Source organism: Homarus americanus, unplaced genomic scaffold, assembly GCF_018991925.1.
Source record: "Homarus americanus isolate GMGI-L3 unplaced genomic scaffold, GMGI_Hamer_2.0 scaffold45562, whole genome shotgun sequence".
Taxonomy (NCBI): Eukaryota; Metazoa; Arthropoda; class Malacostraca; order Decapoda; family Nephropidae; genus Homarus; species Homarus americanus.
The window spans coordinates 1,148,539-1,169,088 of record NW_024744839.1 but is presented as its reverse complement, the minus strand read 5'-3'; the positions used below and the strand labels follow the sequence as shown (position 1 = coordinate 1,169,088).

Below are 20,550 nucleotides of genomic sequence, written 5' to 3'. Positions count from 1 at the left end.
TGCCTCTGTCACCTGTATACTGCCTGTCATCTATACTGCCTCTGTCACCTGTGCCTCACCTGTATATGGAAGCCTTCCATATCAAGATAGATTCAAGAAACTAAACTTGCATTCCCTAGAAAGACGAAGAGTGCGGGGAGATATGATAGAAGTATTTAAGTGGGTGAAAGGAATCAATAAAGGCGATATAGATAAAGTTCTTATAATATCCGAGCTGGATAGGACTCGTAGCAACTGATTTAAGTTGGAAAAGTTTAGGTTTAGGAGGGAGATAGGAAGGAACTGGTTCACAAATAGGGTAGTAGACGAGTGGAACAAGCTTAACAACTTTGTAGTGAGTGCTGGAACGCTGGAAAGTTTTAGAAGGAGGCTGGATAGATTCATGGATGATAGAGAGTGGTAGTAACTCTAGACAGGAGCTGCCATGCACAGGCCAACCTGCCTATTGCAGACTCCTTATGTTCTTATATTACTTAACCTGTGTCACCTTCACCAACAGGAGGAGGAAGCCCGTCACGACTCATGATTTTCAACGTTTCATTTAACAGTTAAAGTTGAGTCTTAAGGCACTTTTGACGCTCTCTGTGGACCGTCTTTGTGGCGTATCGTCAGTAAGCTTGTTGGATGTGTTCATTAATCCCACCAGAAGGAGCCACGAGTCTATCCGAACAATAGGATAATTGATTAAACTGTAGAAGCAACATAAAGATTGTGTGTGTGTGTTTTATTGAGCAGTCTTGTTGGAGGTATGGTGATGGTGGTCGAGGTGTTGGAGGTGGTGGTGGTGTTGGAGGTGGTGATGGTGTTGGAGGTGGTGGTGGTGGTGTTGGAGGTGGTGGTGGTGGTGTTGGAGGTGGTGTTGGCGGTGGTGGTGATGGTGGTCGAGGTGTTGGAGGTGGTGGTGGTGTTGGTGGTGGTGGTGTTGGAGGTGGTGGTGGTGTTGGAGGTGGTGGTGGTGGTGTTGGAGGTGGTGGTGGTGGTGTTGGAGGTGGTGGTGGTGTTGGAGGTGGTGATGGTGGTGTTGGAGGTGGTGTAGTGTGTAAGCAATCATCACTCCTCCATAATATAAACAGTTGGATTATATCTCCCGGCTTCGTGTCCTTCACTCTGTTGTTGTTTACAGTAATATTAATATCGCTGATGCAGGAAACAATCTTTAAAACACCTTCCTTGTGTCTCGATCTTCATGTGACCATCAGTCCTGAACGTGAAGGAGTGTGGCAAGTGTAGAAGCAATTGGTAGGGAGAGGAGAGGCTCACAAGAGAGTCACCACATCATAGACCCTCATCTCTCCGCCCGCCTCTGTGAACACGGCTCCCAGCGCCACGGAGATAAGGAGGAGGCAGAGGTAGGGACGAAAGGAGACAGAGAGATAAAATGGAAGTGGGTGGGATGGGGAGAATAATGGTGGGTGAGGGGTAAGTAAAGTAGGAGAGATGAAAGGGAAGGAGGATAAAGGATTAGGGAGGAGGGGTGTGTGTGTGTGTGTGTGTGTGTGTGTGTGTGTGTGTGTGATGGATTACTGGTTAGTGTGCTGTGCTGTGCTGCTACATAATACAACAACTAAACATATTTCCTATAATAAATTTTCGCAGTGACCTTCAAAACTGTATCCACTTAAACACCCGATATATTCACTTTACACTTGACGGCCCTAAAGTAATAAGTAGATGACACTTAAAACCATTAGTCAGTTGAGTTGTAAAGTACTTGTTCACTACAGGAGATGTTGTACTTTAAGTGTTAGGTTAGGTTAATTTAGAGGAGAGAGACGAACAATTAGGCTGAATAAACAGAACCATTAAAAATAAGGCTGGAAGTTTTGTCGTGGGAATGAGGGAGCTAATGGGGAGGTGTAATTTGTATAGCCCCATCTCTCTCTCTTCTGGGCTGACGGAGGTGGAGGATAACACCTGCTGGGACCTGAGCCTCCCATTGATCCCCGGCGGCCCACCTTACACACCCACCCACACACACACCCACCCACCCACCCACCCAACCCACCCACCTACCTCTATCTTACACCCCTCTCTACGCCCTGTGCCATTCCTCCCCTCCCCTCGGTCTTCCTATAACCCTCATCCTCCCCATACACTCCTCCCCTTTCTCTCTCCTCTCCCCTCGTTCATGGGTGATACTGACGTCCTCTTGTTGATGTCACCTTGATGTTGGCCTGCAGGTAGTGCACTGACTCTCTTGACGTCAGTGTCTCTCCTCCTCCTCCCCTCTCCCTCTCCCCCTCCCTCCCTCCCTCCTACCTCCTCTCCTTCCTATTCCTATCCCTGCCCCTCCCTCCCTCCTCTTTTGTTGTCCCTTTGTGTTGGACCCCCCCCCATACAGGTCGTTTCTCTCGATATCCTTCTGTTAACGACCCCACACTCTCGCCTCCCCTTCTTGACATCCATTATTTGACGTGTGTGTGTGTGTGTGTGTTCACTTCAGTCACTCAACATGTTAAATTTAAGTGATCACACACACACACAGTCAATGACCTTCACCAGCAGGTAAGCGAGGCAGGAGGTGACGTTACTCTGAAGGCAGTGCTGGTAACAGGAGGAACCACCACTCGTTTACCTTGGTCGCCGCCACACCCGTAGTTGACGTAATGGGCGTTCCTCAGCCCTGATCACACTGAAACCTCCATATAGCGGACTTGGATTTAACGGACTAACCTCTTATAACGGACTACCCCTTCTCATATAGTCCGTTAGAAGGTTTCATATTTAACGGACTTGGGTATAACGGATTGATCTCAAATATAAAGTCGGCTAAATAGAGGTTTGACTGTATACGCCCCTTGTACACATATCATGTTAGGTTAGGTTAGGTTAACTTAATCTCTCACTAACCTAACCAGAGACGGATGGTATACTATCTATCTATCTGTCTGTCTGTCTGTCAGTCATTGATGTGTGTGCATGCTAATGGTTGGGGGGGGGGGGGCTGCGTGTTGTGTGGGACGGAAGGAAGGAAGGGGAGGTGACGTGCTCTGACGGGTGTTTGTGTTTTTGTAATTATTCTTCTGGATTCGGATTCTCAGAGTACGTTAATGTATGCGGATTTATAAAGGGATTTGTACCCTTGATTATTATTATTATTAGTATGATTATTATTATTATTTTTATTATTATTATTATTTTGTTTTATTTTATTATTGTTGTTATTATTATTATTATTATTATTGCTGCCTCAGTAGGGATAATAACACCACATAAATGCCTCACTTTAACCCCAACGATTCAAAGATGATGTCGGAATTTATCTGATATTTTACCCAGCTATGGAAACACACTCTTATTCCTAACTACAGAAACACACTCTTAATCCTAACTGTAGAAACACACTCTTATTCCTAACTACAGAAACACACTCTTAATCCTAACTGTAGAAACAAACTTTCATCTATGTACATTTTGTCCTTCTAACTGGTGGTGTAGAGTTAAGGTCGGGCAGTAGTGATGTGAATGTTACTTTGAACTTTATTTTAGTGTTGTAGGAAAGTTTAGTCACCCAGCTATGGCGATGACGAGAATTCAACTGATGATTCTTACCTTTGAGAATATCCAAGTCTCCCCCCATTCCTTCTCTCTCATTCCTTCTCCCTCCCCTCTCTCCCTTCCTCTCCCCCTCTCCCCTCCTCTAAAGCTAACAGCCCTCCCCTTCTCTTCCCCGGCGTCCTCCTTACCGTAGCCACAACACCGCCACTACTAGGGCTCCGCCTCGTCAAGACCTCCTCCAGAAGACATAATAATTCCATCGTCCCCAGCAGTAGTTCCATCTGTCCCCGGGGCCTGAGGACGGACGCATTTAATATCGGACCGTGATATACTGTAGTGTGTGTGTGTGTCAGGGATTTAGCCATTACAATACACATATATAAAGGCTCTTAGCGGCGGCAGAGACAGTGATGGCCGCCTGGGAGCTGTGTCACGTGTGGACCTCAGGGATAAATATGATAGTTTGATTAGGTGTGAGCGGCAGGTTAGGTTCAGGTCAGGTGTGAGCGGCAGGTTAGGTTAGGTGTGAGTGGCATTAGGTCCAGGTAAGCATGTACAGGTATATTGGAGTTTTACCTTTACTGTAGCCCAGCCATAACAAACTACGGTGTTGATATTAAACCTCAACTTAATTACTGAACACCGCTATACTTACTCTTACAGGTACTCGAGTTTAATTAGCGGTGTGCGTGTGCGTTGGCTTTTACTGCATCATAAACCAATGCCTTGTTGTTTTAGTAACTGAGGAGGTGAGTGACTGATTAAACCACATTTGTTATTGAGATATTGTGTGTTACAAAGAGCGGCTGTGTTAACATTTAGATAACCACTTACTGTTATATCTTCAGAGGCTTTTGTGGAGGCTAGTATTGTGTGTAGGAGCGCTATTGCTAGTAGAAGGTTGGGGGGCGTGTTGTGGCGTTGGTTGCAGGGGCGTGACAGTAAAGGGCGGAGGGAGATTGCCTGGCGGTGTTTACTGCTGTTGATGGTGGCGGCGGATAGTCGACTGTACCTCTCAAGGACTGTATGGGGGGGGATGGGAGAAAAGGTTGTAATGGGGTGGGAAGGGTTGTGGTGGGGTGGAGTGGGAATTGAGTTCATTGATCTGTCACCAATAGTGGAAGTTTCACATCCTGTCCACCTCCGCCCATCACCCACCTCCACCCACCGCCCATAATCCACCTCCACCCACCCATCAACCACCCACTAGCAGCTAGCATTCACCTTCCACCACCCATCCAGAATATCTGTCGCGGCTAAATAGGTGAACGAGTTTACTTCCACTACGATGAACATGACTAACTTACACTACATTATTCCCCTTGTGGAGATTCGAACCGTGTTTCTTTAGGTTGGTAGCTCGGTGCTCTATCCACTGTGCCACGGCCTACCTGGTGAAGACTCCTATAGCGTTTATATACAGATGTCAGTCACATTACAGACTGGTGCAGTACTTCCCTTGTGGTGACGGTGTGGTGAAAGGTGGTGCCCTAACAGATACGATAAACATTCATACATCACAAGTAAGAGTTTGGTGGAAGTACAGGTTGTGTGATGACAAGTGTGGTGCTTCAGGCAGTAGGTGGAATATAGAAAAAAGATTTAAAACGCCGTATAAACATGATCATTATACACACAGTTAAGGATATAATGAACCTGAGAGAGACTCGTTATCTTCACCAAGTCTGCCACAGAGTCTAGTGTTGTGGTGCAGCTGTGACACATGATGGCGGCAGATGGTGGCGCGGCAATATCAATTCTGGTCCATTTTATTGCCTCTGTATTCGTGTGTCGATTTATTACTATTTGCTTATTGGCCTTCATCTGGTGTGTGTGTGTGTGTCAGTAGCCTGGGCCCACTGTGAGGAGCAGCACTACACTAGTGGCGGTGCTGTAGTAGTGGAGAACCGAATTGGAATTTTTTTTATGAAAATTCTGTTTTCTTTTTCATTATATAAGTAATTTGGTTAGGTTAGGTTCCGGGTCCGGGAGTGAGAGAGTGAGTACCCCAGTAGTATACAGGTCGTGGCCGCCTGGAGGAGGAGGAGGCCGGCGGCACCCAGGTGGTTATTTGTGCCCCAGGGTCAGTAAACGTATAGGTCAGGTGGTGGTGGTGGCTGTGAGGGAGAGCCAGGCTGGGGTCACGGTGCTCCCTGGGGCGCCCTACACTGTTCTTCCTCCTTACCTACCACAGTTTTCCTCCACCTCCCTCACCACCACACTCTCACACACCCTCCCTCACCACCACACTCTCACACACACCCACACTGTCACACACCCTCACACCACAGTCACACACCCTCCCTCACACCACACTGTCACACACTCACTTCCCTCATGATAATAAAACAATTGTTCATCTACTGACATGCTAAAATTTTTATAGCCTCTTGATATATACAATTGTAGTGGATGAAGACTGTGTGGGGGGGTGAATTGATTACCGTTACTTGCCGTTCACACAACTACTACGACTACTTTCTTGGTGAGTGAATTAGTCATGCGAGTGTGGTATGTGGCGGGTGGTAACGATGAGGCCAGGTGGGTGTTAGTGGCTTGTGTCGCTGGTGGGTGTGACGGGTGATGGTGAGTGGATGAGTAGTGGGTGACTGTGTAAGGAAGAGGGTGAGTGGATGAACAAGGTAAGTAGAGAGGTGGGGAGCGACTGTCGTGGGTCAGTAATGGTTAAGTGAGTGCTGGAGGGTGGAGGATGTGGGAAGGAAGTAAAGGGTAAAGAAGAGAGTGTGTTAGACTGGAGGGTGGGTGGGCTGGTGGAGGGTGGGTGGGCTAGAGGAGGGTGGGCGGGTTGGAGGAGGGTGGGTGGGCTAGAGGAAGGTGGGTAAGGAGAATATCAGACAAGGGCCAACATCACACCCGGCTGCCAGCACCAATATCTGGCTGATCAGAGAACCACAAACTCAGCTCAGTCCCGGAACACACACACACACACACACACACACACACTGTAAGAGTCAACAACACCAGGTGCGTTCTCTCAGCCTATACTACAAAAACACTGCCAGCTCGAGCACTCAGCAACGTCTGGCGTTTCCCTTCAGTCCACACTGACACACATTTGAAACTACTACGCCAGACTAAAACACGCCAACCATCTTAACTGCAGGGAGGTTCTTTCATGATAACTGAATTACATCTCAACTACACCGCAACACCACCTTGACCTCCCACCATCAGAGTGAAACCACATCTTGGTGCCATTATCATCTGCTGCCATTAACCTGGGCACACACGTTAGCTGCCATTAACCTGGGCACACACGTTAGCTGCCATTAACCTGGGCACACACGTTAGCTGCCATTAACCTGGGCACACACGTTAGCTGCCATTAACCTGGGCACACACGTTAGCTGCCATTAACCTGGGCACACGTTAACCTTGCCATTAACCTGGGCACACACGTTAGCTGCCATTAACCTGGGCACACACGTTATAAACCAACACTTAATGATCAACTTGTGCTCCTGGGGCCTGAGGGGGTCAAAGTCAAGCCATATGGTCCCAGGTATAATGTGTTTACCTCTCACGTAGTAACTATTATGAGGCTAAACTATCAGCCCCCAGAAGGGAAAATTCCTCGGTGGTGATAAATGGAGAGTTGTTGAATCACTTCATCTTTGGTGTGTATTATTGTGTGAAGTGGAAGGGATTAGGAGGAGGAGGAGGAAGAAGATGATGAAGAAAATTAGGAGTAGGGAGATGGAGAAGACAAGTGAATAAACGCAGATGTAGGCAGAGGAGGAAGACGAGAAGAAAGAAAGAAGGTGGTGGTGGTTGTGGAGGAGGGAGGGAGGGAGCGAAATGGCATTGTAGATTTCACCCAATTTAAGTGTGTGCCCGAGGGTATTAATTGCCCCAGTAAAGCGACCACCCACCTCCCTCCTGTTGCCTCACACCTCACCCCACCCCTTCCTTTCTTCCACCCCTCCTACCTCCCCTTCCTTCCTCCCGCTTCTGCCTATACCTCTTCCCTTTTCCCGACTCCTCCCCCTACCTCACTTATTCTACACCAGTTGAGGGACTTTCTACCCTCCAGTCTTTGTTATGGTTGAGTGGAGTTGCTGTCCACGTGGTCTAATCAGGTAACAGAGTGTCACCCCCAAGGTATCGCACAGTCATGGAATTTGGCTGAAGTTTCATCTGTAAGTCAATGAATTTTAACTGAGGCTTCACATAAAGTTTTTGAAAGTTTATTGGTTTCATTGGAAGCCTTTAACTGGGGTTTCTTGTCAAGCCTTTTAAAGAATTTATTAGATGAGGTCTTTGTATATTGACTGAGGTGTCATCGGAAGCCTTTAAGTTTGGCGAGAGAAACCTCGGGATATGGCTGAGGTTTCGGGTGAAGCCTTGGATCGTCTGCCGCAGGTTCAGCAGTAGCTTAAAGCACTTCCGGACTTGGCCAAAATTGCTAGATTACTACATGTTACCCGCCCGCCCCAGCCTGCCTCTCACTCCCTCCACGCTCTCTAAGAATGTAGGTCGCGGTCTTTCCTCTGCTAAAGTAAACACTGTCAGTCTTGCTGTTGTCTTCCTCTACCTCTGTGTTTACTGTAGTAGGGGGGGGACTTGTTTACATTAACTCGTTTTATTTGCCACTACCACCATCACTACTACTACTACATTTTTTTAACGTAGCCTCCAGCCTCCCCCAATAGCCACACCTTCGCCGCCACCATTGTACCACCATCACTACTACTACTACATTTTTTTAACGTAGCCTCCAGCCTCCCCCAATAGCCACACCTTCGCCGCCATTTTATTGTCTTAAAATTAAATATCCTACTACTACTACTACTACTACTACTACTACTACTACTACTACTACTACTACTACTACTACTACTACTACTACTACTACTACTACAGCTGTAATAATGGATTTGTTTGCAATTGTCAATGTAGGTTATCTGTCGTTGACCATAGTGCTGTGTTTGCTGTAGTGTCTAGGGAAAGGGTGGGGGGACTCATCTTTAGTTCATGTAGTTTCTTGTTGTCTACAGCTGTTGTTGTGTGGAGGTGTTTTAGTAGCCAGCTGTAGCGTGGAGAGGGAAGCTGTTTAGTATGTTGTTTGTTGGTACTGGATGGTAGTTTTTAGGTAAGTTCAGTCTTATTATTATTATTATTAATATTATTATTATTATTACTATTATTATTATTATTATTATTATTATTTTTATTATTATTATTATTATTATTATTATTATTATTGTTGTTGTTGTTGTTGTTGTTGTTGTTTATTCGTCTAATGATATGTGTAAGTGTTTTGTAAATGAGAAATTGCATATTGCTAGATTAGAGAGAGAGAGAGAGAGAGAGAGAGAGAGAGAGAGAGAGAGAGAGAGAGAGAGAGAGGATGTAAATACTGACTGACGGGAAGAGAGTGAGTGACAGATGGACAGTGTGTTAGATAGACAGATAGCGAGCGACACGGATAGTGGGGCTGGCTTCAGGGACGGACGGAGGAAGGATGGAGGAGAGGAGGGAGGATGGAGGGCTGGCTGGAGGGGGGATATGGCCGCTGTGCACCTGCCACCTTTAGTTTATTACACAGTTACTTTTTATAGTCGTTAAATTACTGTACTGTTAACACGGTGACGGGTTGACAGGTGCTTCATGCCGTGAAGGAAGAGACAGGTAGAGAGAGACGGGTAGGTATGCCTCTTTCTCCTCCTCCCGTCTTGTTTGTTTCCCTGTCTTATCTGTCTATTATTACGGTTTTGGTTAGTATTAAAGGCGTCGTCTACTGGTGTGTGTGTGTGTGTGTGTGTGTGTGTGTGTGTGTGTGTGTGTCCATCCATCACGACTATCCTCACCCACCCACCCAGACTCCACTAGACTTACCCACACACCTGCCTACCCACACACCTCATCGTTTGTTCAGGCTCCAGCTTATCACCATTCTCCTCCTCCTCCCTCCTCCCTCCTCCTTCCATTCACTCTGTTGCCCAATGTCGAGGGCCTTACTATGCTGTAGGAGTCTTCAGTCATTCACTCCCCCTACACTGAGACCAAATTCAACAACAGTTTCCATGGTTGACGCCGCCAGCTGAGGTCGACTGGGGAGAAACCTTCTGTTAAGTCAGTAATAAAACTAATCAATTGTAGTCATCAGCTGGAGTTGAGATAACGCTGAGGTGTAATGGAGGGAGGAAGGGAAAACAACCCTTGACCTACTCTTGTGTGTGTGTGTGTGTGTTACGGCTTCCACGGGAATGATATATACACGGTGTATGTCTCTGGGGCGACTTTATCACACACACACACAGTATTTGAGCCGTTTTCTTCATTGTGCCTCCACCTCACTACCACAACCACCACACCTCAAACAGTGGTGAGAGGGTCCACTCCCTCCCGCCCGATGAGAGAGAAAACCTGCCTAGCCACTCTCTCCTTCAGGCAGCTCCAGGCGGCGACGGCGACGGCGACCGATGAATGGAGTTGGAGGGCGTCCAGTAATTCCCGACAACACGGCGGCACCATGCACCCAACTGAGCTATGACCCCCTCTCAGGATAAAGCCTCCAGAACTAATCTCCCTCGGGTACTGTAATACCCCGCCTGACAGCCTCACTCTGGACAGTATTACACCTGAGACTTTCCCAGGACTAACTTCTACCTGGTAATTTCCTAAGGGAGATAGTCTTACCTGGCACTTAATCACTGGACATAATCTCTCCACCAATAATTGGATACACCGGACGTAATAATCCTACTAGCTCAGATTTCTCTTAAATCCCAGTACAGTACAGTGCAGTGCAGTACAGTACAGTGCAGTGAGGTACAGTGCAGTGCAGTGCAGTACAGTACAGTGCAGTGAGGTACAGTGCAGTGCAGTGCAGTGCAGTATCCCAGTCAGCTTAAGCTTACTGAGCTGGGATATTGTCCACGAACCTGTTGTGGCAGTGTGGTGGCGGTGGTTGTTGTAGTTGTGATACAGTTGTTTGTGGTGGTGATACAGTTGTTTGTGGTGGTGATACAGGTGTGGTGGTGGTGATACAGGTGTGGTGGTGGTGATACAGGTGTGGTGGTGGTGATACAGGTGTGGTGGTGGTGATACAGGTGTGGTGGTGGTGTGGAGTTGGTAATGGTCTTTATAGGGTGGAGGGTGAGGTGGAGGAAGTATGGGTGGAGAAGATAATACTGGGGAGCGAGAGGTGGAGGAGTTGTTGCAGTGGAGGATGGAGGAGGGATTGTTGTGTTGGAGGGAGCTGGAAGAGGAGTGAGGCGGGGGGGGGGTCACGGTTGGGTGGAGGCGTTATTAAGGAGGGACGTGGGTGGGTTTGGGTGGTGAGTGGGTGGGTTTGGGTGGGTCCTGCATCGCTGCTAGCCGCTTGCTCCTCCTCACAACCTCCGCCTCCCTGTGTGTGTGTGTGAAGATCTTGTCGTCGTCAACTCTTGATTATTCTTTAATTAATTATATTTTTGTAGTTAATTTCTACGAGTTTATTAAATATTTTGGTATTATGGCTGTGGAAAGATTTGTTTTTTATATTTTTAAAACTCGTTAACTCGTTATTTTTATCACTGGTGGGGAAGGGGAGGTAAGGGGAAGGGGGTAGGGTGAGAGAAGGGAGGGAAGGGGATTATAATTATCTCCCTTACTCACGATGCTTTTATCCTTTTATCAAGATTGTGGTGTGGGGAGGTGATGGTGTCGGTACCGCCTAACCTCTACCCTTATCCCCACCCATCGAGGTCAGGCTGGAATGGCCCCGTCGTCGTTGTCATTATCGTGTGTGTGTGTGTGTGTGTGTGTGTGTGTGTGTGTGTGTGTGAAGCAGGTGCAGGAGCCAGTCAGCCTCTACACCGCCGCTACTCACCATCATCACCCGATCCGTTATCTATCTTCCTCTCCCGTCACCAGGTCCGCTACCTTCCTTCCTTCCTTCCTTCCTTCCTTCCTTCCTTCCTTCCTTCCTTCCTTCCTTCCTTCCTTCCTCTCGCGTCACTAGGATCACATTCCCCTCCCTCATCTCGGCCTTAACTACCTCCTATCCCTTCATCACCACTCCCTCCCTCCCCCCCTTAATGAAGACGAACCTTCCTCCTCAATTAACTCCGCCGTAACTTCGCCAATCATCTAATCATCACCATATTGTTCCCAGTCGCGGCGCGTCATCACCACCACAGGTAAAGTGTTGGCAGGTACTCGTCCTCCCCAACACCATGGCAACGAGACCGCCCCATCATCATCAGGCACCTTACTGAGTCTGGAACATTGCCTGCCTGGAACGCTCTCCTTACCTTGCACTGCAGCCTCTAACTCCGCGGCCAACCTCACACTCTCACTGCCAACCTCACACTCTCACTCCCGCGACCAACCTCACACTCTCACTCCCGCGGCCAACCTCACACTCTCACTCCCGCGGCCAACCTCACACTCTCACTCCCGCGGCCAACCTCACACTCTCACTCCCGCAACTCACACTCTCACCCCTGCGGCCAACCTCACACTCTCCTCCCGCACCAACCTCCACCTCTCACGGCCAACCTCACACTCTCACCACCTCACCTCACACTCACGGCCAACCTCACACTCTCTCACTCCCGCGGCCAACTTCACACTCCGGAAACTCCAGATGTTCTCAAACTCCAATTACCATTCCAGTTGTCTCATAGTAAAACAAGAAAGCTCTATATCACGTTACACGACTCACTAAACATCAATGTTAATCCCGCGTCATTTTTTCTCATCTTTCATGGCTGAGAAGTCGTGTTTGAGTTGATGTTTGTCAGTTTGCTGCTGAGAAATAAAATTGGCCTCATTAGGATTTGTACACTCGAATACACTTGCGTTACGTAATTAAAACCTGTACACACACTTGTATTATTTTCAGTTATGTACACACAATCGGTTTATACAAGTACACGTACATGTCAAGCTCGGGGACTGTTTACTAGCAGACCCGCATACCAGAACACTTGGTGCTGTTCACTCAAGGGAGAGATTAATACCCTACCCCGGCCAGTTACCAGTATAGAACCATCACCAAGACCTGAGTGTGACAGACTGCTCGACCCATCACCCGCACCAGCCAGAGAGAGAGAGATCTACTTCTAAACATTCCTCTTGCGTTATAAGTATTTACTATGACCACTTAACCGCGAGATTATTTTGTTTAGGAGTTACCTGAAGAGGGTGAATGACGTGCTGGTGAGCAGTGGGTGACGAGACTGGCTGATGGTGGATGTCTGGTGGTTGAAAGTGGATGACAAATGGGTAGAATGGATGACACTAATTAGGAAATGTACAAGTATGTTGGTGGGGATTGAGAGGCAGATGGAGGAGGCAGCGGCCAGATGGTTGCTTTTAGAGACTGACTTAACAACGTGTGTGTGTGTGTGTGTGTGTGTGTGTGTGGTACAGGTCAGCCCGGGGTCAGGTGGTGGGTGTGTCACGTGCCGGGGTTCGTACTCCCTCGCAACTGTTTCACACACTTAGTGGTTTAGTAATAGTATGTATGTCAGACGGGGAACCCACCCAACCCCGCCCACCCCACCCACCCCACCCCGCCCTCAGGGCAAGGGGTGAAGGGTTAAGGACACATTCCCCTCCCCCCACATTGTACTCAACCCTCCCCCTTTCCACCTGTTTCTCCCCCATCCCCATCTCCCTCCCTCCTCTTCTCTCCCTTTCCCTCACCACTCCAGCAGTCAAGGAAATAGGCACATTACCCAAGTTCTTAGTTTGTACATTAAACAACTTGTAGAAATTAGGTAATCTGTGCCAATTAGAGAGAGAGGGGGGTGTATGTGCGCGTGTGCGGTCATGGCCTCAGTGACACCTGTGCTGCGTTCCATCTCTCTCTCTCTCTCTCTCTCTCTCTCTCTCTCTCTCTCTCTCTCTGGCCTTATACGATGCTTAATTATTTCAGGATGCGTGAATGTATTTTAGTTGATCTACTTGTATAGTGTTGGGAGCGGTGAGTGGGTGTGGGCGGGTGTGGGTGTAGCCTACGTGTTTAAGGGTGACAAGTGTGGGCGGGTGTGGGTGTAGCCTACGTGTTTAAAGGTGACAAGTGTGGGTGTGGGCGGGTGTGGGTGTAGCCTACGTGTTATAGTGTGACAAGTGGTGTTGGCGTTGAGTGGCGAGACGCGGGTTATATTCGCCAACTATAGTCCCCACCCTATTGTGTTGCTGCTGCCACTACTACCACCACCACACAACCACCACCACACAGCCACCATCATCACACAGCCATCATCACACAACCATTACTAATATAATGGTTGCCCATCGAGTAACGAGGATGGCCAGCCCAAGGGCCACCTAAGCGTGAATTTGTTTAAGGTATAGAAGCCAACACAACAACCACACCCTGAGTTAACGAGTTGCATGATCCAGTTTCAAGGACTAGTCCGAGAAGACCGGACAACTCGCCAACTGCACTGGCTAACCATTACCCCGGAACACGATCCGCAAATCGATTAACATCCAGGTTCCCAATTACTGCCGGGTAGACAGAGGCAAATGGCGTAAAGAAACTTGCCCATAGTTTCACCCTGCCCTGGGATCGAACCCGGGTCCACTCGCTTGCGAGGAAACCATGCTGACCATCAGACCACAGGTCGCCATGACAACCACCTCTACCACCATCACATAACCACCACCACCACTAACTCCCGGTCATGGAATGCACTCCTTGGAGTGGCTAGAGCTAGATGGATGGAGGGATAGGTAAGGTTTATTTGGATGAATTGATGGTGGGAAAGATGCTAGGTTGGATTGAGGGATAGATGCTTGGTTGGATGGATTAATGGCTGGTTGGATGTTTGTCTGGATGGCTTGAGAGATAGAAGCATCTTATGAGCTGTGTGTGTGTGTGTGTGTGTGTGTGTGTGTGTGTGTGTGTGTGTGTGTGTGTTCCCACGGGTCTTAGCGGCGTTATCAGTCAAGCATCGATGGATCACTGTGGGCTGAAAGCAATCACGGGCGCGCTTGCTTTGGTTGTTGAAGAGGGTGATATGCTTGCTGTGGTTCTTGAAAGGAGGCGGGGGTGTGCTGCCTGCTTTGAGGGGGCGGCACAAGAGGAAGCTAAGCTAAGCTAAGCTAAAGTGAGGCGCATTTTTCAAAGGCCAGACAAAAAGATATGATCTTACCTGGAGCCTCTTACCTGTCTATACCTGGAGGGTGATTCCTTTCGTATGTGTCTTGTCTGTCTGTCTTTCTCTCGTGTCTGTCTGTCTTTCTCTCGTGTCTGTCTGTCTTTCTCTCGTCTCTGTCTGTCTTTCTCTCGTGTCTGTCTGTCTTTTTCATGTCTATCTGTCTTTCTTTCGTGTCTGTCTGTATTTCTCTCGTGTCTGTCTGTTTGTGTCTACTGTAGAGGCGTGATTGGCTGGCGGGTGTAACTTGATCAGAGAAGGACGGCTGCGGTGGCTGGCTGGTGGAGGTACAGTGACGGTGTGGGGAGAGAAGCGGGGCGGTGAGATGTAGCAGCCAGAGAGAGAGAGAGAGAGAGAGAGAGAGAGAGAGAGAGAGAGAGAGAGAGAGAGAGAGTATTGTGCTAACGTTGAAAACACTGGTTATCTCAACAGTGTCGATACCGTCCTAGATAAAAGTACTGTACCAATTAATTGTTTTGTCCTGCACAGGTAAACGATACGACCACTCACCAGGTGCGATAACTCTTGAGTGCTGGCGTGGGACTGACTCACTCACTGATTGACTGACTGGCTAAGTGAGTGACTGGACTGGCTGATTGATTGACTAACTGGCTGAGTAACCGAACTGATTGGACTGACTGACTGATTGACTGAACTGACCGACCGACTGACTGACTTCGATCTAAATTACAGGTTTCAGTAAATGTTTGCGAGGTGATGGTTTCATAGAGAACGTGCCTTGATGTGAGAGAGAGAGAGAGAGAGAGAGAGAGAGAGAGAGAGAGAGAGAGAGAGAGAGAGAGAGATCCACTATTAGATGTGAATTTTATTGATTATTTTTTTGTTTCTTACTAGACATTATTATGTTTGATAGTAGTTTCAGTATAATAATACATACATACATACATACATACATACATACATACATACATACATACATACATACATACATACATACAGTACATACATTACATACAACTGGTGTACATTCATACTTAGGGTCAGAGAGTCATTTGCCAATACAGTATTAGGAGGCTGTGGTGAGAGTCCCGGCGATACTGCAGCGCCTTCCTCGGTGTGGTGTCCCAGCCTCTCACTTAACACTTCACTATCAGGAGGCGTGTGGGGTAATAATGACTTGTTTATCATAATGTTACCTTATGAGAATCACTTAGCTCACACACACACACTCACTCACACACTCCACCTCAATCACTTAGCTCCACACACACACACACACACACACACACACACACACACACACACACACACACACACACTCTCTCACTCACTCACACTCAATCACTTTCTTTCTAACTGACTGACTCTCTCTATCATATATCCGGGTGTGTTCGTGACAGTCATCATAGTGTACTACAGGAGTGTTGTGTCACCCTACACCTGGTGGCGGTAACCTGAGCGGGTGTATATAATAACACGATAGTAACGTAACCGCCCCGCCTCGCCTCGCCCCGCCTCGCCGCTCTGCCTCCTTCACCAGTCACCGCCTCACCTTACTGGGTACTGTGTGTGTGTGTGTGTGTGTGTGTGTGTGTGTGTGTGTGTGTGTGTGTGTGTGTGTGTGTGTGAGACAATAATACACATTGATCGAGAGCTGTGTATGTTCACTGTTACTTTGGCAATTTACTTCAACTTATAATGATGGATTAATAACATGAAACGAATTTTAATATAATTTATATACGCTTTTAAGATGGTTACTTAAATCAGGTTTAGAAGGCCAGAATTAGTACTTAGTTTATATACAGTCACTCAAAGAACTGTCTATACAAAATTGTGTTGAAAAAATATGACACAACGGACGGAGGATTTTGACAACCCTACCGAGACAACAGGAGTCACAGTGTTCATTATGAAACTCATCGATCACCCCAAGTACAGATAGTTTTTTGGGGTGACTGTACATGTGCTGTGCTTGTATCTGTGTCGGGCCTTGTGTAGTGACGTGTCTAGGGTGTAACACTGTCTGGTTGTGCTGGTCTTGTCTTACCAGTAATGTATCTATGTGTTGATAAGGACACGTACCGTTCGTGGGCCCTGATGATGCAATATTTCCTTGTACTTGCTAACTTTATATCACTGTACTTGTTAACTTCATAGTACAGTATGAGTGAGGGTACAGTACAGCTCTTTAGTGTTGCCATATATGTTAGCACGAGACATCTCCCACATCCGGACCTCAGTGTTGTAATATTAGTGGTGTTTGAGTTGGTACATTGCACGTGGTGGCCATATGCACTGTTGAACTCACTGTGTATAACTCCTGACAGATGGCAACACAAACACTGAGAGGGTAAGGCAACATGATAGGCCGGGGTGGACATTCTTGGTGACTCAGAGGACCACTTGCTCACCAGCCTCCACTAATGGGGTTCAAGATCTTATATATCATTAGTTAGTCCTTAAGTTCTTTTGCCAGATATGGGGCTAAGAGCACACCTTCTCACACCTGTCAGTCTGTACCAAAGACACACCTGTCAGTCTATACCTAAGACTCATCTGTCAGTCTGTACCAAAACACCTGTCAGTCTGTACTTAAGACACACTCAGACAGGTAAAGGTACAGGGTATCAGTTGATATTGAAAAGTCCCCAACACTTGAGGTTTTCTATGTTGACTGTCATGGGGAGACTAAAGCATAATGCGTCTTTATCGTTAATATTTAGGAGTACATTACTTGACTACCATGACCTTACCTGCTCCTCATTACCTGTGCTGACCGAGACAGTAAAGTAATGGAAAACTTGACTCCGGTGATAATGTGTTTAAGCAAGAGAATGGTTGTGGTTGTAGTAGAGTTTGTTGTGTGGTTGTCTTGTGAGTTTGTTGGTACACACGGGTGACCAAAGGGGATATTACATCATTTCCGGTTCTGGGTCTTGTGTCCGGTGTTGTGTGGCTGTAACTTGTAGACCAGACCGCTGACTGGAGAGATTACTGTATTGTTAAGGTGATGGTGTTGTGTTGTGTTGTGTTGTGTTGTGTTGTGTTGATTGGGGTTACCTGTATATATCGGACTGTTCTTGTGGGGGATCAAGAGGTATGGATATGATTATTGTTATTTTTTGGGGACGTGCAAACTATATGGTGTGTGTGTGTTCAGAAGTGATTTTGCAAGGATTGTGGTGTGTGAAGTTGAGAGTGAGAGGGATGTGTCACCCTGCGTGTTGTCGATCCTCTTGATTCTGTGTGACGAGGCCGGAGAGGAGGGAGGGGGTGGGGGAGAGAGGGAAGGGGTGGAGGAGGAGAGAAGGGGGGAGATGGAGAGAAGGAGGGGGTGGTGGTGGAGGGAGATAGGGGGAGGGGATGGTGAGAGAGGGAGAGAGAGGGCTGCCGGATTCTGGTCGCCATGGTGATAACATTCCAGTGCCAGCGTTAAAAGTTCAGGTTAGTTTCTGTCTGTCGTGGAGACGACGACTGTGTATGGACGACCAAAAACCTCCCCGATGGTCCTTGTTTACCCGGGTCGTTGATTAACTTTGTCCAGGGTCGTTCCTGATATATATAAGACCTTCAGTATTATCTCTTGTTGTTTGAGAAAGATACTTTGGGATAAACCTTAGGTATTTTCAGTGACTCGGATTTACAAATTAAGAAAATGACGATGTATTTATTGGAATGTAGTTTTTTTCACTCATTGTAGGAACACCATCTCCTCCTCTCGAGACGGTGAACAGTATCAGTAGCCTCTAAGACACCAACCAAAGATGATGATGCCTGCAGGAGGGTCTGGCCGCCGAGAGAGAGAGAGAGAGAGAGAGAGAGAGAGAGAGAGAGAGAGAGAGAGAGAGAGAGAGAGAGAGAGAGAGAGAGATTTTTACCTCCATTTTATCCTCTACCCTCCCCTCCTCCTCCCCCCTCCCCCTCCCTGCCTGTCCCCCTCCCTCCCCTTCCTACCCCCTTTACCCCCCAGGGTGTCGTAAAAGGCCACTAAAAGCCTGGTTAGGATGTGGGTGGCAAGAGGTTGTTAGATCACGTCTCCCGGGGCTGGCACCTAAGACATAGAAGGTCGGTGTTATGGACGCCTCAACACCACCTAAGTAACTCGTTTAAATTTTATGCCAGCCTGAAGTGTAACGTCAACAACCTGTAAATGTATTAATGTTAACCGTAAATTATTAAATCAATTACCAATTCTCAACGTAATGTTACGTAACCTAACCTAACCTAACCTACCCGAGCAGTGTAAATTTTCGGCGGCCTTTCACCCCTGCAAAATGGTCAACACAATGGTCGTAGGAATTCAATTGTGTTCCTAAATTCCCAGCGGGTGTTGCCGGGAAAATGGTCGAAGGAATTGGCCAGCAGAAGAGTCGTTGGAATTCAATTAGGTTCCTAAATTCCCTGCAGTGTTGCCAACAAAGTGTGACGAGGAAGTCATTGTATGAACCGTCTACACCTGAAGAAATGTCGGGGTGTGTTGAGGCGAGGAGTTGGTGACAGTGACTCATACCTGACATAGATTCTCGGTGTTTTTGTTGTTGTGGGTCGTGAGGGTTGTGGGTGACGTTAACAGTACTGTTTGTTAACTGGCAGTGAACATCTGTTATGATACTGACAGATGGTGGACAAGAGTTGTGTTCGCCGGAGGTGTTGTGTTGATACTGAGCGCCTCACAGCTGGTCACTGGTCTGGAAAACACTGAAGTCGTTTACTCATAGTTTGAGTCATCACTGCCGCGCCAGATAGTCTCTTATCGTTCATCAGTCTTCAGTATACAGTATGTTTATAATTTTAATGAGTGAGTTTTTTTCAGGTTTATTTGTAAAAGACGTGTAGTAGTTAGCGGCATAATAAACTTGAACCTGTTGCAAGCTGAACACTGTAACATAATACAGTACAGTACAGTGCTGCCAAGATAAAGATCTTGACAGTTTTTGTGATAACTAGTGATTGTTAAGCGAGTGGTGTCCGCCACAAGAGGCAGACCTGTGTGGCCGCCCGTACACTCGTGTTATGTGTTAAACTGGAGCATCACGCTCCTGGCTTTATGGCTTGTTGGTTGTGTGTGAAGCTAACAAAGACAGTCGTAGGCTGTGAGTGTGCGTTACGTAGTTTAGACCGGAAGTAACCTTATAATACACTGTGTTGTGGTAGACTAGTGTACAGTAGTGGACTATATTGAGGGTTTGGTGAAGTGACACTACAGCCGGCGCGACCTGAGACAGGGGCAATGTCGCGGTCGGCTTCAGTGTCGGTGCCCCGGCGGGAGTTGTACGTGGTGCCTGAGAGGCGAGCGTCCCTGGAGCTGGAGGACGTGCCTCGTCACCTGCACCACGACCAGCAGCGGGAGTACGACTCCTGGCCCTGTGACTCCTTCTTCCTGCTGCCTGACGCCGTGCTGGCCATGGACGCCGGGGCCTTCCGAGCAGATCTCATGTCACTAGACCCAGCTCTCTCGGCCTCCCTGCCGGACTGGGACCTACCAGGGTTGACAGGTCGCACCGCCTCCCCAGCACAAGACTTTCCGCACAAAACTCGCGCACAAAGTGCTCACCTGTCACACCACCGCGCTGACCGCCGCTCTCTCACCCTACTCGACCATCACGAGGGCCTCACCGTCCACTCCGCCGGCCAAGGCACCGTCCTTATAGGTAAGTCTTCCCGTTCTTTATCCCCGAGAAAAACCACGACACTGTCTTGTTAGGTGAGTCATGGCTGCAGCGCCTCCCTCAAGATTAAGTCTATTACACCAAGGCAACGACTGCGCCTCCCTCATCAGGTAAGATCACAACACGGTGCGGCGGCGTCTCTCACAGTACATCTCTCACTATCAGGTGTTGGGATCACTTGTAATCATAATTAATGGTACCCGGAGTTATTGAGGTGTTCAGTTATGTTATTGGCGTTATTCTGGAAGGAAGACTTTGGTGGCATTATTAAGCAGTAATTAGTATATTAGCTCTACTAA

The 20,550-nt window shown here is 47.7% G+C and overlaps 1 protein-coding gene across 1 annotated transcript in view; it reads left to right on the top strand.

Annotated features, from left to right (window-relative positions):
- Positions 1-20,295, top strand: part of LOC121878169 — a 45,912-nt gene extending 25,617 nt beyond the window's left edge. The window contains exon 2 of the mRNA XM_042384205.1: positions 19,396-20,295. Within this exon, the coding sequence (XP_042240139.1) occupies positions 19,813-20,286 (474 nt within the window). The 5' untranslated portion in view covers positions 19,396-19,812 and the 3' untranslated portion in view covers positions 20,287-20,295. The remainder of the gene's footprint in view (positions 1-19,395) is intronic.
- Positions 20,296-20,550: the final 255 nt, after the last annotated feature.